The sequence below is a fragment of the Protopterus annectens genome, chromosome 14.part0 (genome assembly GCF_019279795.1).
Source record: "Protopterus annectens isolate FY-2018-M chromosome 14.part0, PAN1.0, whole genome shotgun sequence".
Taxonomy (NCBI): domain Eukaryota; kingdom Metazoa; phylum Chordata; order Ceratodontiformes; family Protopteridae; genus Protopterus; species Protopterus annectens.
In genome coordinates this window covers 744,204,251-744,220,138 of record NC_056748.1, presented here as the reverse complement: position 1 = coordinate 744,220,138, position 15,888 = coordinate 744,204,251, and the positions used below count along the sequence as shown (strand labels likewise).

The following is a 15,888-nucleotide window of genomic DNA, read 5'->3' as shown; positions in this document are numbered from 1 at the left end:
AATTTAAATGTGCATGCATCATACTAACACACACTTACAGATGCTACTAAGGAAACACTCTGTGTGTGTCCTTAAATAAAGAAATGTAACACTCAAAGTGCATTCTTAAAGAAGAAATGTAAGTTTTAATTTATTGTGTCAGCCCGCTTGGACAGTCAGCCCTCTCCCCAGCTAGTGGGTGCCCCCCCCCCCCATGCCAGTGAGCCCTAGGTGACTGCCTGTATCATCTAGTGCTGGATGCATCTCTGAGAATAATCTGTGCACATATGTGCATAAACACACTTTACTTTAGGGTTGCCAGTTGTGTGACTCATATGCCTCTACTTTTGTTCCTAAACTTGACCAACCCATGGAAGACAGATATGTATTACAGTGTTACGTCTGTTATAACACCATATTTCAAGCAGTATATACTCTGCTAGGAATCTTATCCTATTCCAATTTACATTTGTTACCTCTTAGTGTAGCTAGTGATTTATTGATTCGTTGCCTGATTGACTCTGCGGCTGATTGTGCTGCATTCTGATTCACCATATTATGCAATCTATTGAAGACTACAGAAAATACACCTTTCCCATTAAAGACTGTTTTTCACAAAACTGTATTATCAGAAGGCTGGGTCAAGACAGATGTAATCAGGAATTAGTTGGACAGTTGTCAAGTGTCCAGCATACATTAAATGCTGCACTGGCCTCAGGTGAAATGATGCCCTAGACAAAGGGCTCCATGGCCCCCCTCTGCCCACAATTCCTTCCACTCATATCCGCTGGTTTTCCCATCCTGGCATTTCCCACACCAGCCAGATTACCTTCTTCCTACTTTTACAACAGTTTGTCTTACTCTTCAACTTTTTCCTGTCTCTTTCACTACACTCAGACTAGGAAACACTTCACTTTAATAACTGTGAAGGATATAACTGAATTAATCTGGAGGTCTTGGGGATGCATATGACCTGTGGAAGCCATAATATTCTAGACTATATGCTCTGAGGTGCCTTTTTTTTAAACTGTTCATTAAATTTGGCCTGCACAAAAATCATAGCTAAGGAAAGAAAGTCAGTTTTACTCTTCATCATTGCTTTTTCTTGTTTTCTTGCATTCTTTCAACACATCATAACTGGCCAGAAGTGCACTGTAATAACTGTGGAATAAATAATTGAATTAAGCCATGGGGTTTGGAGGCCACTATGCTCCAAGAAACTATGGGATTACAGATGCTCTGAACTACATTTCAGAGCTTTTTTTAAACTTATTGATCCAATGATAGCCAGAACATAAATCATGTGTAAGGAAAGAAATTAAATCTAATTTTTTTCTCCCAAGGAAGAAATAAGTTGTGTCTCACACAATCGCAGTTCACAACAAACTAATGCTCATATTCTATTGTATTAGACTGGGATGAAATTCAAGATACAAATAGCCAAATTCATATGTTTCAAGTGGTTGCTGCTAAATAAATATACAGCATATCTCTTCAGCCCAACCCCTAAAAGACAACCACTTTCTGTGTACCACTTTGATGTCAGACTGGAAAGAAACTGAAAGAACAAAGCAGAACACATTGACATATTTCGGCCTGTTGCTGTCACACATATTTAAGCAGCATGCCTCTATACCCCTACCCCTTAAAAGATAAGTCTGATTGCGAATTGAAAAAAATTACAGTAACAGTAAGGTATTCCAGTTTGTTGCTCCTGAACAGTACACTGCCCCAGATAACCTCTAGTTGTTACAATCAAATCGACAATAGCCTAAAGTTTGATAAACATATAGCACTAACAATCAAAAAAGTCCACATAAAGCCCATAACTATTATGGAGACTCCTTATCAGGGGCGGCTCATGATACAGGACTGCAGCCCCCCCCACCTGTAGAAAGAAAAAAGAAAAGGATAAAAAATAAATTGCGAGACCCCCACCTGTAGAAAGTAAATAGAAAAAAAATTGCAAGTCCTGGAACTCCACGCATGCGTGCTTGGAGTTCCTGGTACTCAGAACTCCAGACTGCTGTGTTAGGCAGTCCAGATAGGGAAGAAAGGGATCTCCACCCTGCCAGCCTAGAAGTCTGTGCAGTGATGACCGCACAGACTGGAAGGACACTGGACTGCATCGCCTGCAGGCTGGAGGCTCCAACCTATTCTCGTCTCGCGGGGAAACCAGTACAGCTTGCATGGGCTGCTACAGAGGACGGATTCAGGCTGCTACAGAGGACAAGGTGTGTGTGTGTGTGTGTGTGTGTGTGTGTGTGTGTGTGTGTGTGTGTGTGTGTGTGTGTGTGTGTGTGTGTGAAATGCCCCAGTTGCTACATACTGGTGGCTAGAGAGAACACATGGTGGTGGGTCCAGGTAGTAAGGGCCTGAATTCCCTACCCACCACCATTTGTAAAAAAAATTGCAGGTTTTTGCATCATATTTGTTCTGTTCCTCATAAAATCTGTGGTTTCTGTATATTTGTTGTTCCTGGCAAAGTCAGTAGTGCAGTGGTGCACTGGTAGCATTGTTGTATGACAGCTACAGGTTCTCTGGTTTAATTCTTGGCTGGGGTTCTTTCTGTGTGGAGTCTCCATGTCTTCCCATCTTATAAAGACATGTGTCTGGAGTGCTTCTCCCTGCTCTGCTGAAAATTGGCTTGTGTTCCAAGTCAGACTTTCCTGGTTAACAAATGTTGAGTAAAAATAATAGGCATTTGAATTTCAGACTTCATAGTCTTCAGAAAGTACATGAGCTTTTATTCTAGCAATTTTTCTAAGCTTATAACATGGATATTTGAAATGTGTCCTTATTTTTGGGACTGTATTCCCCTATTATTGGCTTCATCCAGGTTTTTTGTGCTAAGGTTGAGAGCTATGGAGAGAACTGAATTCACTGAATATGTTTGGGGGCTGTATTCCCCCATTACTGGCTTTCCCCATGTGTTTTTTGTTAAGAGGTTGAGAGGTATGGTGAGAACTGAATTCACTGAATATGTTTGGGGGCTGTATTCCCCCATTATTGGCTTTGTTCAGGTGTTTTGTGCTAAGAGGTTAACAGCTATGGTGAGAACTGAATTCACTAAATGGTAGTCATTTAAGTTTCAGTCTTCCTCTCTTTCACAAAACAGCTGATTTGGCATAGTGGTATGTTGCTCTGACTGTTTTGCACAGGGTTCCCCTGGGTTCAAGACGTGGCAGTGAAATGTATGGTGGTAACACAGCATTTTATTGTAGCAACTTTTCAACATTATACAAGCAATGTTTAAAATGTGTCCCTGGTTTTTGGGCTTTTGTCCCCCCCCTCCCCCCTTGTGCTGCAAAGTTTAGAGATACAGCGGAGTGTCGAGTAGATTTTACAAGGAGCTGAGAGATGCAGGGGAACAAAGTTTCGTACTGCTTATGGTGAGTTTACTTGCATTGTTACTAGCACACCAGGTAGTGTACTTGCTTTTGATGCAGAAGGCTGTGGGTTCTACTCCCACAGTAGGTAGATACATTGCTGATACTGTACTGTGTTGTAAATGGGGTGGATGCTGCAGTCCTTTTTGGCGAAGATACCTAGTAACTATGAACCTGTTATCAGTTTGCCATCCATTCCCTATTGCGATATTACTAGCTTATCATTTTTTATTAATGCAACATAGGCAATTTATTCCTCAAGGGCAACAACCACTTTATTTGTAGATGAAACAATGACATATAAAGTTGTTTGCAAGCAGCAACCTCTTCATTAGTTACAGATTTCTTTAATGTGGAATTATTTAGATGACTTTTACTTCTTCAGAGATTGTGCATATTTACTGATACTGGTGGACTGTAGAAGTTTGAGTAGACTTTTATGATGGAAATGTAAGTTTGAGTAGACTTTTATGATGGAAATGTTCTGAATTGGGCAGTTTTGTCATTATTGGTGCATGCATTTTGTTTCATTGTTTACTGGAAAAATGTTCAAAACAGTAAATTTAAAATGCCCTTTAACAACTGTACTGTATTGTACAAGGAATATAATTTAATACAATCAGGACGGTGTATCAAAGAGCATGTGTATGTTTTGTGTTCAAGGGGACTATGATTTGAAAACAGCCCAAAGTTAATCTTTCTCTGCCACTGTCAAAATGTATTTTCTTTGAATGTGGGTTTCAATGCTATTTCAATGCATATGAGTTTCAAGGGCAGAGAAGTTTTAATGGTAAGTCTATTTTCATTGTGAGACTGCATTGCTTTGTTTAGCAGAAATCTATTAGGGTCTGTGCTGTAAAATGCAAAATAAAACATTCAAATGAAATCCAAATCATCGCAGAAGTAAAGCAGTATGCACATTACAGTCTTTATGGTACATGGGGTGAAATAACCAAGGAATAGGACATTGGAATGGCTGCAGGGGGGGGCTCCATTCGACCATGATTTTGTGAGGGGGAAAGGGCAGCAAATTCAGACAGCCCCGGCTGAACTATACCTCTCAACTGTCCAGATTTTTGCAGAATGAATAGATTTTTGCTTCTTATTTTTGATTTGTTTCTTATAAAATTTGTGGTTTTCTGGCAAATCATTTAGGAATGAAGTCACTGAATAATGACATACATTGAGTTTCAGACATTATAACCTTCAGAAAAATGCATGCTAAAGCAAGACCTGTTATTCTATCAACTGTCTTAAGTTTATACAAGAGCAATTTTTAGTACTGTTTGTATGTTCCCCCAATATATTTATTTGGCCTTGTCCAGATTTCCTGCATTAAGAGGTTGAGAGGTACGTGCAAATAAATCGCTTTACAGAATTAGGAATATCCAAACCTCTCAACTGTCCCCAATTTTGGCTCAAAATGTTGCTCTCCCCCTAATAACACCTCGCAAAATGTCAATTTTGGAAGACAACATGGAGGGTTTACAATTATAAATAACTGTAATGATCAGAGTTATAGATTACTTTTATTTCAGAAATGCATGTAGATGCTCTTATTTTGTCAGCTGCTCAAGTTAACAGTACTAATATTAAAAGGGTGTCCCTTCTTTGACAGGTTCCCAGCTGTATTGTGTGGCAATTTTATATTTTTGCATCACATTTCTGGCCTGTTTTTCATAAAATTGTGGTTTTCTGCCAAATTAGTGGCAAATCATTAAAGATTGAAGTTAGAAAATATGTCAGATATTTGAGTTTCAGATTTCATACCCTTCAGAAAATTCATACTAATGCAAGACCTACTACTATTCTATTATCTTTCTAAGTTTATAAGAGCAATATTTAAAAATTGTCCTTATCTGTGGGCCTGTGTCCCACTTCTATGTATGGCTTTGTCCAGATTTCTTGCTCTGAGGTTGAGAGGTATTAGTGTCACAGCCATCACCATTAGCCAGAGACATTTCAAACTGTGACATACTTGTTGCACCCCACTCCCCCATGTAGTGACTCTGGATGTGTCCAAGCAAAGCAAGGAGCAGTTATGTAGTGTAAGTTTGCAGAGTATTCCCCCATCCAAGGTAGACACAAGTACGACAGTGGTTTTTCATCTGTCCTTGATTTTGCAGAATGTTCCGGTTTTCTGTCATATTTTTATACTGTTGATTTATGCTTCTTATTATTCAGAAAATGCATGCTGTTGCAATGCCCTGTTGCTTTGTGTTTAAGTAGCAATGCTTTAATGACCATCGGGTAAGCTTGTCTGGGATTGTAAGATGCAAGTAACCTTTAATAAGCATACTGTTAAATAATTACCAACACTGAAAGCCTTTTTGTTGTTGCCATGCAGAGAATATTTACATAACTAGATAACGTACAAGCCTTAGGTACTGAAATGCATATGACAGTATTTGTAATAAAGGACAGGATTACAGTATTTTCAGAAGATCATTACATTTGTTGGAAATTTGCAGTCATCTTTGCAGGCTTTACCCATAAACTAAACAAAATGCCAATCTATTACGTGTGGTCCATAACCTGTGCAGTAATCCTTTAAGCAATTTATCTTTAGCTTGTTTCTTGTTTGCTGTTCATTTTTTTACTTTGATCATGTTTTCCCCATGAAATAACTAGATAGTTGTCAGGCAGTAAGTCTTTTTTGGATAAGAGACATTTTTACAAGTGGGGGTTTCACAGAGATTTCTACTTTCAGCATGTTACTTGGTAGTTTTATAACGCTGAATATAAGTTATAATTAGAACTGCAGTGCAAGGAGAAGCTTGTTTTTTTTATACATGATTTTGACTAGTATTCCAGTAATGTATTTAAAAAGTAATTTATTATTTCATGCCTCACAACCTTTTTGTTTCCATCTAGATATAAAGTAAGCTGTCATGTAGCCAATGCATTGAAATATTTTTTTCTTCTACACTTCATTTTGTCTTGATTGGACTGTCGTAATGACGGTTTGGCATCCAGGGCAGCTTATTTAATTAAAGTTCCAGTTGTGTTTTTGAGCATAGCCCCACCCCTTTCTAGTTGGCCACACCCCTTTCCATTGGCCCCATCCATTCAGCTGTCTCCTGCAGTTCCCTTTAATTTGAAGTCACCAGCCGTCACTGCTCCTTATACTACTATAAAACAGTCAATTCCTGGAATTCTCTTCCCCAGCATATTCTAATCATTCCTGACACACATAAATTCAAATAACTTCTAAAAGGCTATTACTCTAAGCAGTGGCTATGTTCCTGCACATTGCTAGGCTAATTATTCACACCTGTCATTCACTTCCATAAATACTTTCTCTCTCTTGCCTCTTATATTGGCTTCTATCTTCCTTCGACTGTAAAAAAAAAAAAGAGAGAGAGTCTAGCATATAGGTTGTCACTGTCATGATTCTTCCTTTTACCTGATTATTTGAATTATTATGGACTTCTTTACTTGTATTTTTAACTCTGTATATATTGCTCTGTGTTTTATTTGTTATGTATTTTTATAACTCTGCAAGTATTACTTTGTACCTTCTTCTGTATGTCACTATACAATTTATGTGTCTGTACGTATTTGGAGCTTTTCTCCCCTGGTCTTCAGTGAAAACAGGCTACAGGCCCAGTCAGACACTACCAGGTTATCAAATGTAAATAAATAAAGAAACCTATCCCTTCTGCAGAAACCTCTAAAATCTCTGTGGAACATTAAAGAAAGAATTACCACACAATCACCAACCAAACCACAAGCTACAGGGCTCTTATGTGAACACCTCTGAGTAGAGCGAGATTTTTAGACGAGATTGGGTTCTAAGCCTGTGCCCGAATCCATTTATATGTGCTGGGGTGTGGGGACTGATAAGACACCAGATACTTTATGAGTTTGGATGTTCTTTGATATATATAAAGTCAGGGGCTAGGGAGGGGCTTGCCCATGGATAAAAAATAGCTTAAGGTCCAGAGAAAGTGGCTGTCATTGAGTTATTTTCATGGCTGCGGCACTCAGTGAAAGTTAATTCAGCTGATCAGCATGATTCTATGCTACACAAACATCTCTCCTGTACAGACCACTCCTTCTGCATAGCAGCCTGAAAGTTTCAAAACTACCTCTATCCCCACATCTCAAGCTTGCTCACCTTTCCACCCTTCAAAAATGTATTAAATTCCCACACCATAACTCTGGAACCTGTATTCACCACTTACTAACACTAAACACAAACCAAATCCCTAATCTTCTCCAAATTACTTAAGTCCAGTTGGATATAGCCATTCTCCTCTGCCTACATGTTGTCTGTTGTTTTAGGCTAGCCAACAATACATACCTCTTCTTATTATGACATCTTCAATTAAATAAATAAAATATATAAAAATATTAAATACTATACAAACTGTGATCAATACAGTATTCCCCACACAAAACTCATTAAAATCAATGTCATTCCTTCATTTTTCTCATCCCTCATCATCCGGTTCAGCATCACACGGAGGCACAGCCTATGTTATTAAGTAACAGGAGGCTAATTCAGCACAGTTGAATCATACTTCTTGCTCTAAAACAATGAAACTTATATAAAATAATATTTACACATTTAAGAAATTAATAAAACTAAAAACTACTTATCTAATCTCCATATAAAGTCACGCAAAGTTGCACCAGGAATGATCCTCAAATGTAAAAGAAATTTCACACTAGACCTTCCCTGTTTGGAACAGACTGAAAACTGAAATATAAGTACTTAAACAAATACCAGTCTCAAAAAGAAAAGTACTGCCTATTCATACTGCTGTCTCCAGTACTGAACATGCAACAGAAACCTGCAAAGGTGAAGCAAATATGCGTTTTCAATAAATAATAATAATATTAATAATAATTCAAAATAAAATGAACCACCCAGTCAGTACATCTGACAACATAACTAAACACATAACATGAAAAAAATAAATAGCAGTTAAGATTCCAAACATTCAAAATTAAACTTACAGGACAAATACTGAATTTATGATGAAAGCACAATGCATGACACAATCCATCTTGTTGCCTGAAGACTTCCAAGACCACAACTTATCTGTTTCAATACAAAGTAGTTAATGGAATTTTATCAGTGAAATATCAGACCAAAATCACAAATAATAATACATCTCCAAACTGAACAGTGCTTAATATAAATACTTTTATATTAAAGTGTGTGGATATCCAGATTTCCATTAGTTTCTTTGGGTCAACACTCAAATACTTTTTGGTCGCTTTGTGATAATCCTAAATATCCAGTAGCTGCTGTGTGTTTAATTGCTTGTGGATTTAGTTAAAGTAGTAATATTAACAATTTCGGTGAATATCTTTTTCAAGTTCAAGTCTGAATTATGACTACAAAATTAAATAAGCAAATAAACAATAAATGGGAGACGATATATAAGGCTAAATTTCACATATCAAATCAAATGTTCAGTTTTGAGCAAACACTTGAAACTGTCAAGTGCTGGGATCTTCCTAAGCCACTCTGATAGATTCTGGAGGCATGTCTCCCGCTATGCAAAGCAGCACACTGTCAATTTATCCAGCTGAACACTTAAAACCTCTAAAAGTCTGTGGGTAGATGAATGAAGTATGACCAAGAGAGTAGCAGCTGAGAAGTCCCCAAATCTATGGGGGATCCAAGTTGTGAAGGGCCAAGTGAAGCAGAATAAGAATTTTGCAGGTGATGCAAGAACAAATAGGTAAACAGTGCAGGTTCTGTATCAGTTTGGTTTGGTTATAGCTAGATATCTGAGTAAGCAGATAAGCAGCATAATTCTACACAAGCTGAAGTCAGTCACACTCGATGTCTGGTAGTTGAATGTAAAGGGTTATTTCAAATTATATAGGTTTATATTAGTCTGGACATGAAGAGACCAAAGCATGTGCATCGATGGTTAAAATCTTCAGAAGGAATACAATGTTTTATTAGACAGCTATTCCACAGATGGTAACATGAGGATTTGACAATGACTGTAACATGTTGCCTGATGGTAGGTTATCTGTCAATAATCACACCAAGATTCTGCGTGTTAGAAACAAAACCTAGATTTCCATAACCATAAATACTGACTGGTGACAAACCTGGAGCCAAGGAATAATACATGCTAACATGAATATTCATGGCAGTTGTCATTCTGGTAATGAGATTTAAATGATTATCAGTCATCCATTTATAAATGCATTCCAAGACAAGTTTATTCAGAACTGCTACAGAGTTTTATGGAAAGGAGTACAGTATAACTGAATATCATCAGCATAAGAGTGGAATTTTCAACCTCTTCATGGGATAATGCCCACTAGCAGGAGTATATACATAGCAAACAATAGCAGACCAAGGATAAGTCATTATTAGAAGGTAGAGTGAGGAGGAATTAATACCAGGCACGGCCCACTGAGTATGACCAGTAAGTCAGGAGGCGAACCACTGTCATGCAACACCAGAAATACAACAATGATGAAGTAAGCTGTTATGGTCAATTATGTCAAATGCAGACAGAGTGTCTCACTATTAAATCAAGACCAAAATCTGGATGGGAAAGGATTATAGATTTCATTAGCACTCACACAGGAGACCAGTCCTGCATAAACAACCTTATTGAGTACCTCAATGACAAAACGTAGATTGGAAATAAGTCTGTAGTTACATGAGTTATTATTCTCCAATTCCACCTTCTTGAGAATGGGATTAATCCAAGCCTGCTGTAAACTTAAAGGATAAACTGCAGAGTGAAGCAATAGGGCAGAAATTTCATAAAGGACCAGTCCTAGAACATCCAGACAGCTGGATGTGCACATACTGGAGACCAATGTAATAAAATCATCATAAGGAAGTAATTCAAACCAAACCAAAATCAAGACTCCATATACTGAATAGGACCACTGCAAGACCCTAAAAGCATGTTACAGCCAGCACTTGACCTGATAGAAGCAAGCTCGTAAATAAAATATTTAGCAGCAACCTCACATTCTTCAGCTGACAAATACCCCTGGGTGACAAAAACAGATGGATTACTAAGCCTAGATTGCACCCTGAAGAGTAATGCAAAACTATTAGCTTCCACTAAGAGTTCACATGATAGGTAATCATACTTATTATTATTTACCTCGGCCTGAAAAAAAACATAATGTTCATCAAGTACAAAATTGTCCACCAGCAGGAGAGTGTGACAACATTTCCACTCCAGCCTTTGACTACTTTGCTTCATAACATTGCTGTCAATATCATATCATGGTTTGTGTGGCACAATGTAAACAGGACATACCAACTTGAGGTTAACAGATTCAGAGACGTGGCTAAGACATCATTATATGTCTCAGCTACCTTGTTAACATCCTATGCACGGGAAGCCAACAAATTAGATGTTATGTGATTCAAGTTTCTACAAACCACCAAACCCTAGTCTTGAGGTGCCAATCTATGGAGTTCACCAAAAAGTGGACGAGGTTGTGACGGACCGATATGACAGGCTCCACTCGCATATCACCGATAATGATACCCATCTGGAATACCATGCCTAATGTATGGCCATGTATATGTGTTGTGGAAGCAATCACCGGAACAAACCCAAATCCCTGCATAATTCACAATAATTCTATGCTAGGATTCAAGGACTGTTCATCAAATGAGAGGATATCACCAAAAATAAACTAGTTTGGTATCAATAGAAGAGATAAAATAAGGAAATCACTGAACTCCTGAAGGAGGATCCTTTCACTGCTAGGTAGACAAGGAGGTACTGACAGTTTGCTCCCACTCTCATAATATATTCAAAGGAACTGAAAGCCCCAGTTTACCCTATTTCAACCCCAGGGAAATGCAAAAGAAAATAGCAACTCCACTCAGTTACTGGCACTGTCAATCCAGCCTTCCAATGACTTGATTCCAGATTTATTGCTTATTCTTCTCCTACATAAATAACATATAAAAGGGCTCCCTACTGGAATGTCAGCACTCAAAATTCCGAGTGTTGACAAGCCACAAAAAAATATCAAAAACAAAGGAAAAGAGTGAATCTCAAAAAAAAAAACGCTGTTCTCCTTAAAAATCCTTTTGGGGGGTATACACCTCTGCACCTCCCCCCATAACCCTCAAACTGATATATACCAACTCCAAGATTGCCATACCTCAGAGAATAGGGAATACGCTGAGAAACGGCATCTCATACTTGGTAAATACAAGTCCATTCTTTTGGCTATTCAGTCTTCATATTTCGGGACACACTCTAGCAGTTCCTGACATTTCAGATGACTACAACATAAAATCACAAAGAATTCATAGGCACCCGATAAAAATTTATGTTGTTGTCCCTTACCTAAAAGTCTAATGCCATCAAGTGAGATGACTGTTTATCACCCCAGTCCACATTACATTAAAGCAGAACTGATTGCAATTACAGTTCACTTATGGCAAATTTCAGGATAATGGTGAACTCTAGCTAGCAAGATATTTCTCTAAGGCGGATAGTCCAATTTCTTTCATGTTCTGCTTAAAAAATGTTTCTTTCTTTCTTTCATATTTTTCAGAGAACAGTGAAGAAATTCTGAATTTGCTGAAACATGTCAGACCAGGTAATGGATTTGTGCCACGCTTTCCAATATTTGGCAAAACTGAAGTAAATGGAGGCAATGGATCCCCCTTGTACAAATTCCTTAAGGTAAGATTTCACCAGAAAAAGTGTGTCAGATGTGAATGATAGAATATGATTTAATGAGGTGGGAAACAAATTAACCAATAAATTATTTGATCAACAAAAGAAGAAATAAAGCGTAGCAGGAACATAAAGAAAGAAAAAGAGGTAAACTTTACAGAATACGAAAAACATAATGAAGAGACAACTAAACACATTTTAACAGTGAAGTGTCAGACAGTAAAGCTAAGAGATGCCATAAAGGACAATGAGTTGTCGATATGAATCTGACTTGTACTTATGTGGATTACAGCACTAGTGCTTAAACATATGGTGACTGAAGTAGAGAAGTAAGAAGTGAAGAAGTGGGAAATAAAACAATAATTCCAGAGTGCATTACAAATGACTGCCTGGGGTGGTATCTCTAAAGATGTAAAGTAATATCTGCAAATGGAGATATTACATTACTATTGTGCTATGAAGAAACAGCAGCAATGAAGCTACAAGCAGCATTGCTAAAAAACAGTACATGGTCATACCCATACATGCTTTCATTCCTTAGAATTTTAAAGTTAGCCACATTATAGCAATCATGAAAACCTACATTAAAAGGTATCAAAATGTTTACACATGAAATGCAAGATAATGTTACAAAGCAAAAAGAAACTTTCCCCTAAATGTTAAAAAAGAAAAAAAAACAGTTTATTCTGAATACGAAGACTAACAACTATAGCGCACCATGGATAAATGACTCTTTTATTAGCATGAGATAAAAACATTAAACATTAAGAAAGCTGCTGTACCATGTTTGTGACATATGTCACTAACATTACTGGAGGCAGAATACCAGTTTACAAAGTGTAGGACTGGTGGCAGTACATAGTGTTGTTGAGCATTCCAACACACAGCACTCCCACAGATAAGAGGGAGCATAGACTATCTGCAATTTGGAACGAATGTGACTCATGGCAAAACTACTGATGAAGGTCCAAGAATCTGTGTACTACTCAGCAGCTGTATTTTGTAGCGCACTGACACTAGCAATGAAGTCTGGCAGACTGACCTCATTGCAGCGGCAGTTTGACAGTTACATGCTGTGCTCTGATCCCGTTATGAGCAATGGCTAGGCCAGTGATGAGTGTGTACACTGCAACATCTACTTGCAGATAGGGAACTCACTGAAGGTAACAAATAATGCTGTGGCACCATTCTGACCTACACCAGCACCAGGAAAGACATGAATGGCATCTATCTGGGAATCGTGCTACTGCCTTTTGGTACCCCATGGTGTGCTGGCACTGCGACTGATGAGAGGGAAGGACATTTCTCTAATAGCTCTGGCCGTCCTTGATAATACCATGTGGTACTGTGTCATAAGGTTAATGCAGCAGTGACCAATATGAGGAATGCTGACACTGATCAGTACCTAAGCATCTGTTTGCTGTGCTGCACTGCTTCTTGATGACTGCATATAATGCTTTGTTTTACTAACAACACATAGCAAGTTACTAACAAAAGAAAAGAAGACCTGAATGATGACACTTATTCTATATAACAGCAATGTAAACTGATACGACACCATTCACACTGTGGAACAACCACTGATGAACAGCTGATCATGTGCATGGCAACTCTGCTAATCCCTTATGGCTACATCCTTTGTTCTGGCAGCATTCTAACCTATAACACACACAGGTCTCAAATGAACCTGGTTTTGCATAATGCTTCTGATTTTGCCTTGTTTTTCCATGTCCCTCATAAATTGTTTCATTTTCAGGTAAATCAGCAAAGATTACATTCAGTCACTTCTTAATATTCAGAAAACGATATGTTGTTCTATTGCAGTAACATTAAATGTCTCTGAATTTTGGACCTTTGTCCCTCAATAATTTCTAGCTTTATGCCTGATTCTTGTGCAAGTAAGTTAAAACTTATGGTTACACGGTAAAGTACAAAAGCAAAGCCTCTGAGTAACAAACAGCTCTGCCTTTTCCTGGTAGCAGTATGTAGTGCTTTGATTGTGGTCTACCCTATAGCATTGAAAACAGAACAGTACCTATCTCAGAGCTACACAATGATGACAGTAGGCAATTCTCTGTGTCTAGACAGACCTAAAATAATGACAATAAATGCAAAACACTGTATGTCTGAAAGCTTTCCTAATTTAAGATTATTCTAAGATGGTAGTATGTATAGGTACTGCATCATTTAATCTACACTAGTGTCACTGATGCTGGGACAGAGTAGTTATAAGACACATTTGCTAATTCAAGCCACTACCAAGAAATTATCTGACATTATTCTGATGTATGTTATTATTTTTTATTAAAGGGTAGATGATCTATCTGTGATAGCACTGGTCTGCCAACACTCTGATCTAGAGCAGTGTTGTGACTAATCAGGGTGAAAAGCATCTGACTGGCAGAGATACTACTCCATGATGGTACCCTTACGTGCTCCGGTACTATCTGGTGGTGCCTTTGTACAAGACTTGGAGAAGTGTGGAACTGTGCGTAACTATTTTTTCATCAAAAAGGAAAGATAATTAAATTATTTCAGTTCTGCTTAAATATTTAAGCTGCACTTAAAGTGACCTGTGTGGTGATATCTGTTTGTACTTTTCTGCTCTGTTCCATGTTTTAGCAAGAAGGTTATTCATTTGCATTTTTTAGTTTATTCTGGGACCTTGGTCTTGTATTTTAATTAGTAGTTTCTGCATTATTCTGCACATCTATTTCCAGAAGTAGAATTACTTGTGAAAGCTATCCATTTTTATTTTAAACCCTGCTAGGCAATAGTCTTGAATTTTAATTCACAGTTGTGGCAGGACTGTGTATTACTACTGCCAGATTTGTGCCTTAGTCAATTATTTCTGCATTTTTTCCATAAGCAGTGCTACTGATAAATTTCTGCATAGTCTGCTGCCTTAAACTGTAGTAGAAGTTCAGTAGTGAGAGAACTGGTTCAATTTCTGCTTCGGTGCTTTTATATTCTGCTGATCATTTACCTGCTAAAAGTTGCATTCAGTTACCAACACATGGTTTACAGTGGCACAGAGTACCCTGGAAGTGTAAGGTTTCAGTGCCTTCCACATTTTAAACTAGTAGCTGCACAGACAAGGGTTAAAGGTGGAGATGTCTCAATATGCATCAATAACAAACATGACTCTAGGGTGGTCAAACAGGATGATGTGCTGGAGTTCCTCTAAGTGCAGATCAACACAGACAGAATCCCGTACCATATCCTAGCCAGGTATAGGTCACCCTCCATGTCCAAATAAACTCACAATGTAAACTTGGACCTACTGAAGACACTTAACCATCCTATCTAACACCCTACTCATGGGAGACTTTAATTATCCCTGTATAGACTGGGAATTCCTACACAGCTTCAAATCTACAGGCACAGAGATTCCTGGACTTCGTAAATACAAATACCCTTGACCAAATAGTGAATACACCCATCAGAGGTTCCAACATACAGGACCTCATGCTCACAAATATGGGATAATGCTGTACCCCCAATGGCTCATCCTCTCTGGTAAGGTCCGACCATAAAGCTGTCTCCTTTGAAATCAAAATCAGCTCCATAATCCCATTAAAACCATTAATACTTAGACATATTCAAAGGCAAATTATCTTTTATTAACTGATGGTTTGTCAAAATTCAATGCCCCTCCAAACACCAAGGATACAGCTGCCTATGCTGAATTGCTCTCAAAAACCATGTCAGTGGCTGCATAGAGGCTATGGGGCTGGGGTCCTAATGGAGAGATGAAAAGTCAGCAAGCAAAGGAGAGTAGTAGTGTTGAAATTGAATTCATCCTCAAGTCTTGGTGAGTACCTTCGTGAGGTGGACCCTGTTTTTCACAAACTCTCACCAAGGCGACACTG

General features: G+C 38.1%; 1 protein-coding gene across 1 annotated transcript in view; it reads left to right on the top strand.

Annotated features, from left to right (window-relative positions):
• The window catches only part of LOC122788722 (glutathione peroxidase 3-like), a 163,707-nt gene that overhangs the window by 77,015 nt on the left and 70,804 nt on the right, over positions 1–15,888 (top strand). The window contains exon 3 of the mRNA XM_044055613.1: positions 11,892–12,022. Coding sequence (XP_043911548.1) covers positions 11,892–12,022 — 131 coding nt within the window. The remainder of the gene's footprint in view (positions 1–11,891; positions 12,023–15,888) is intronic.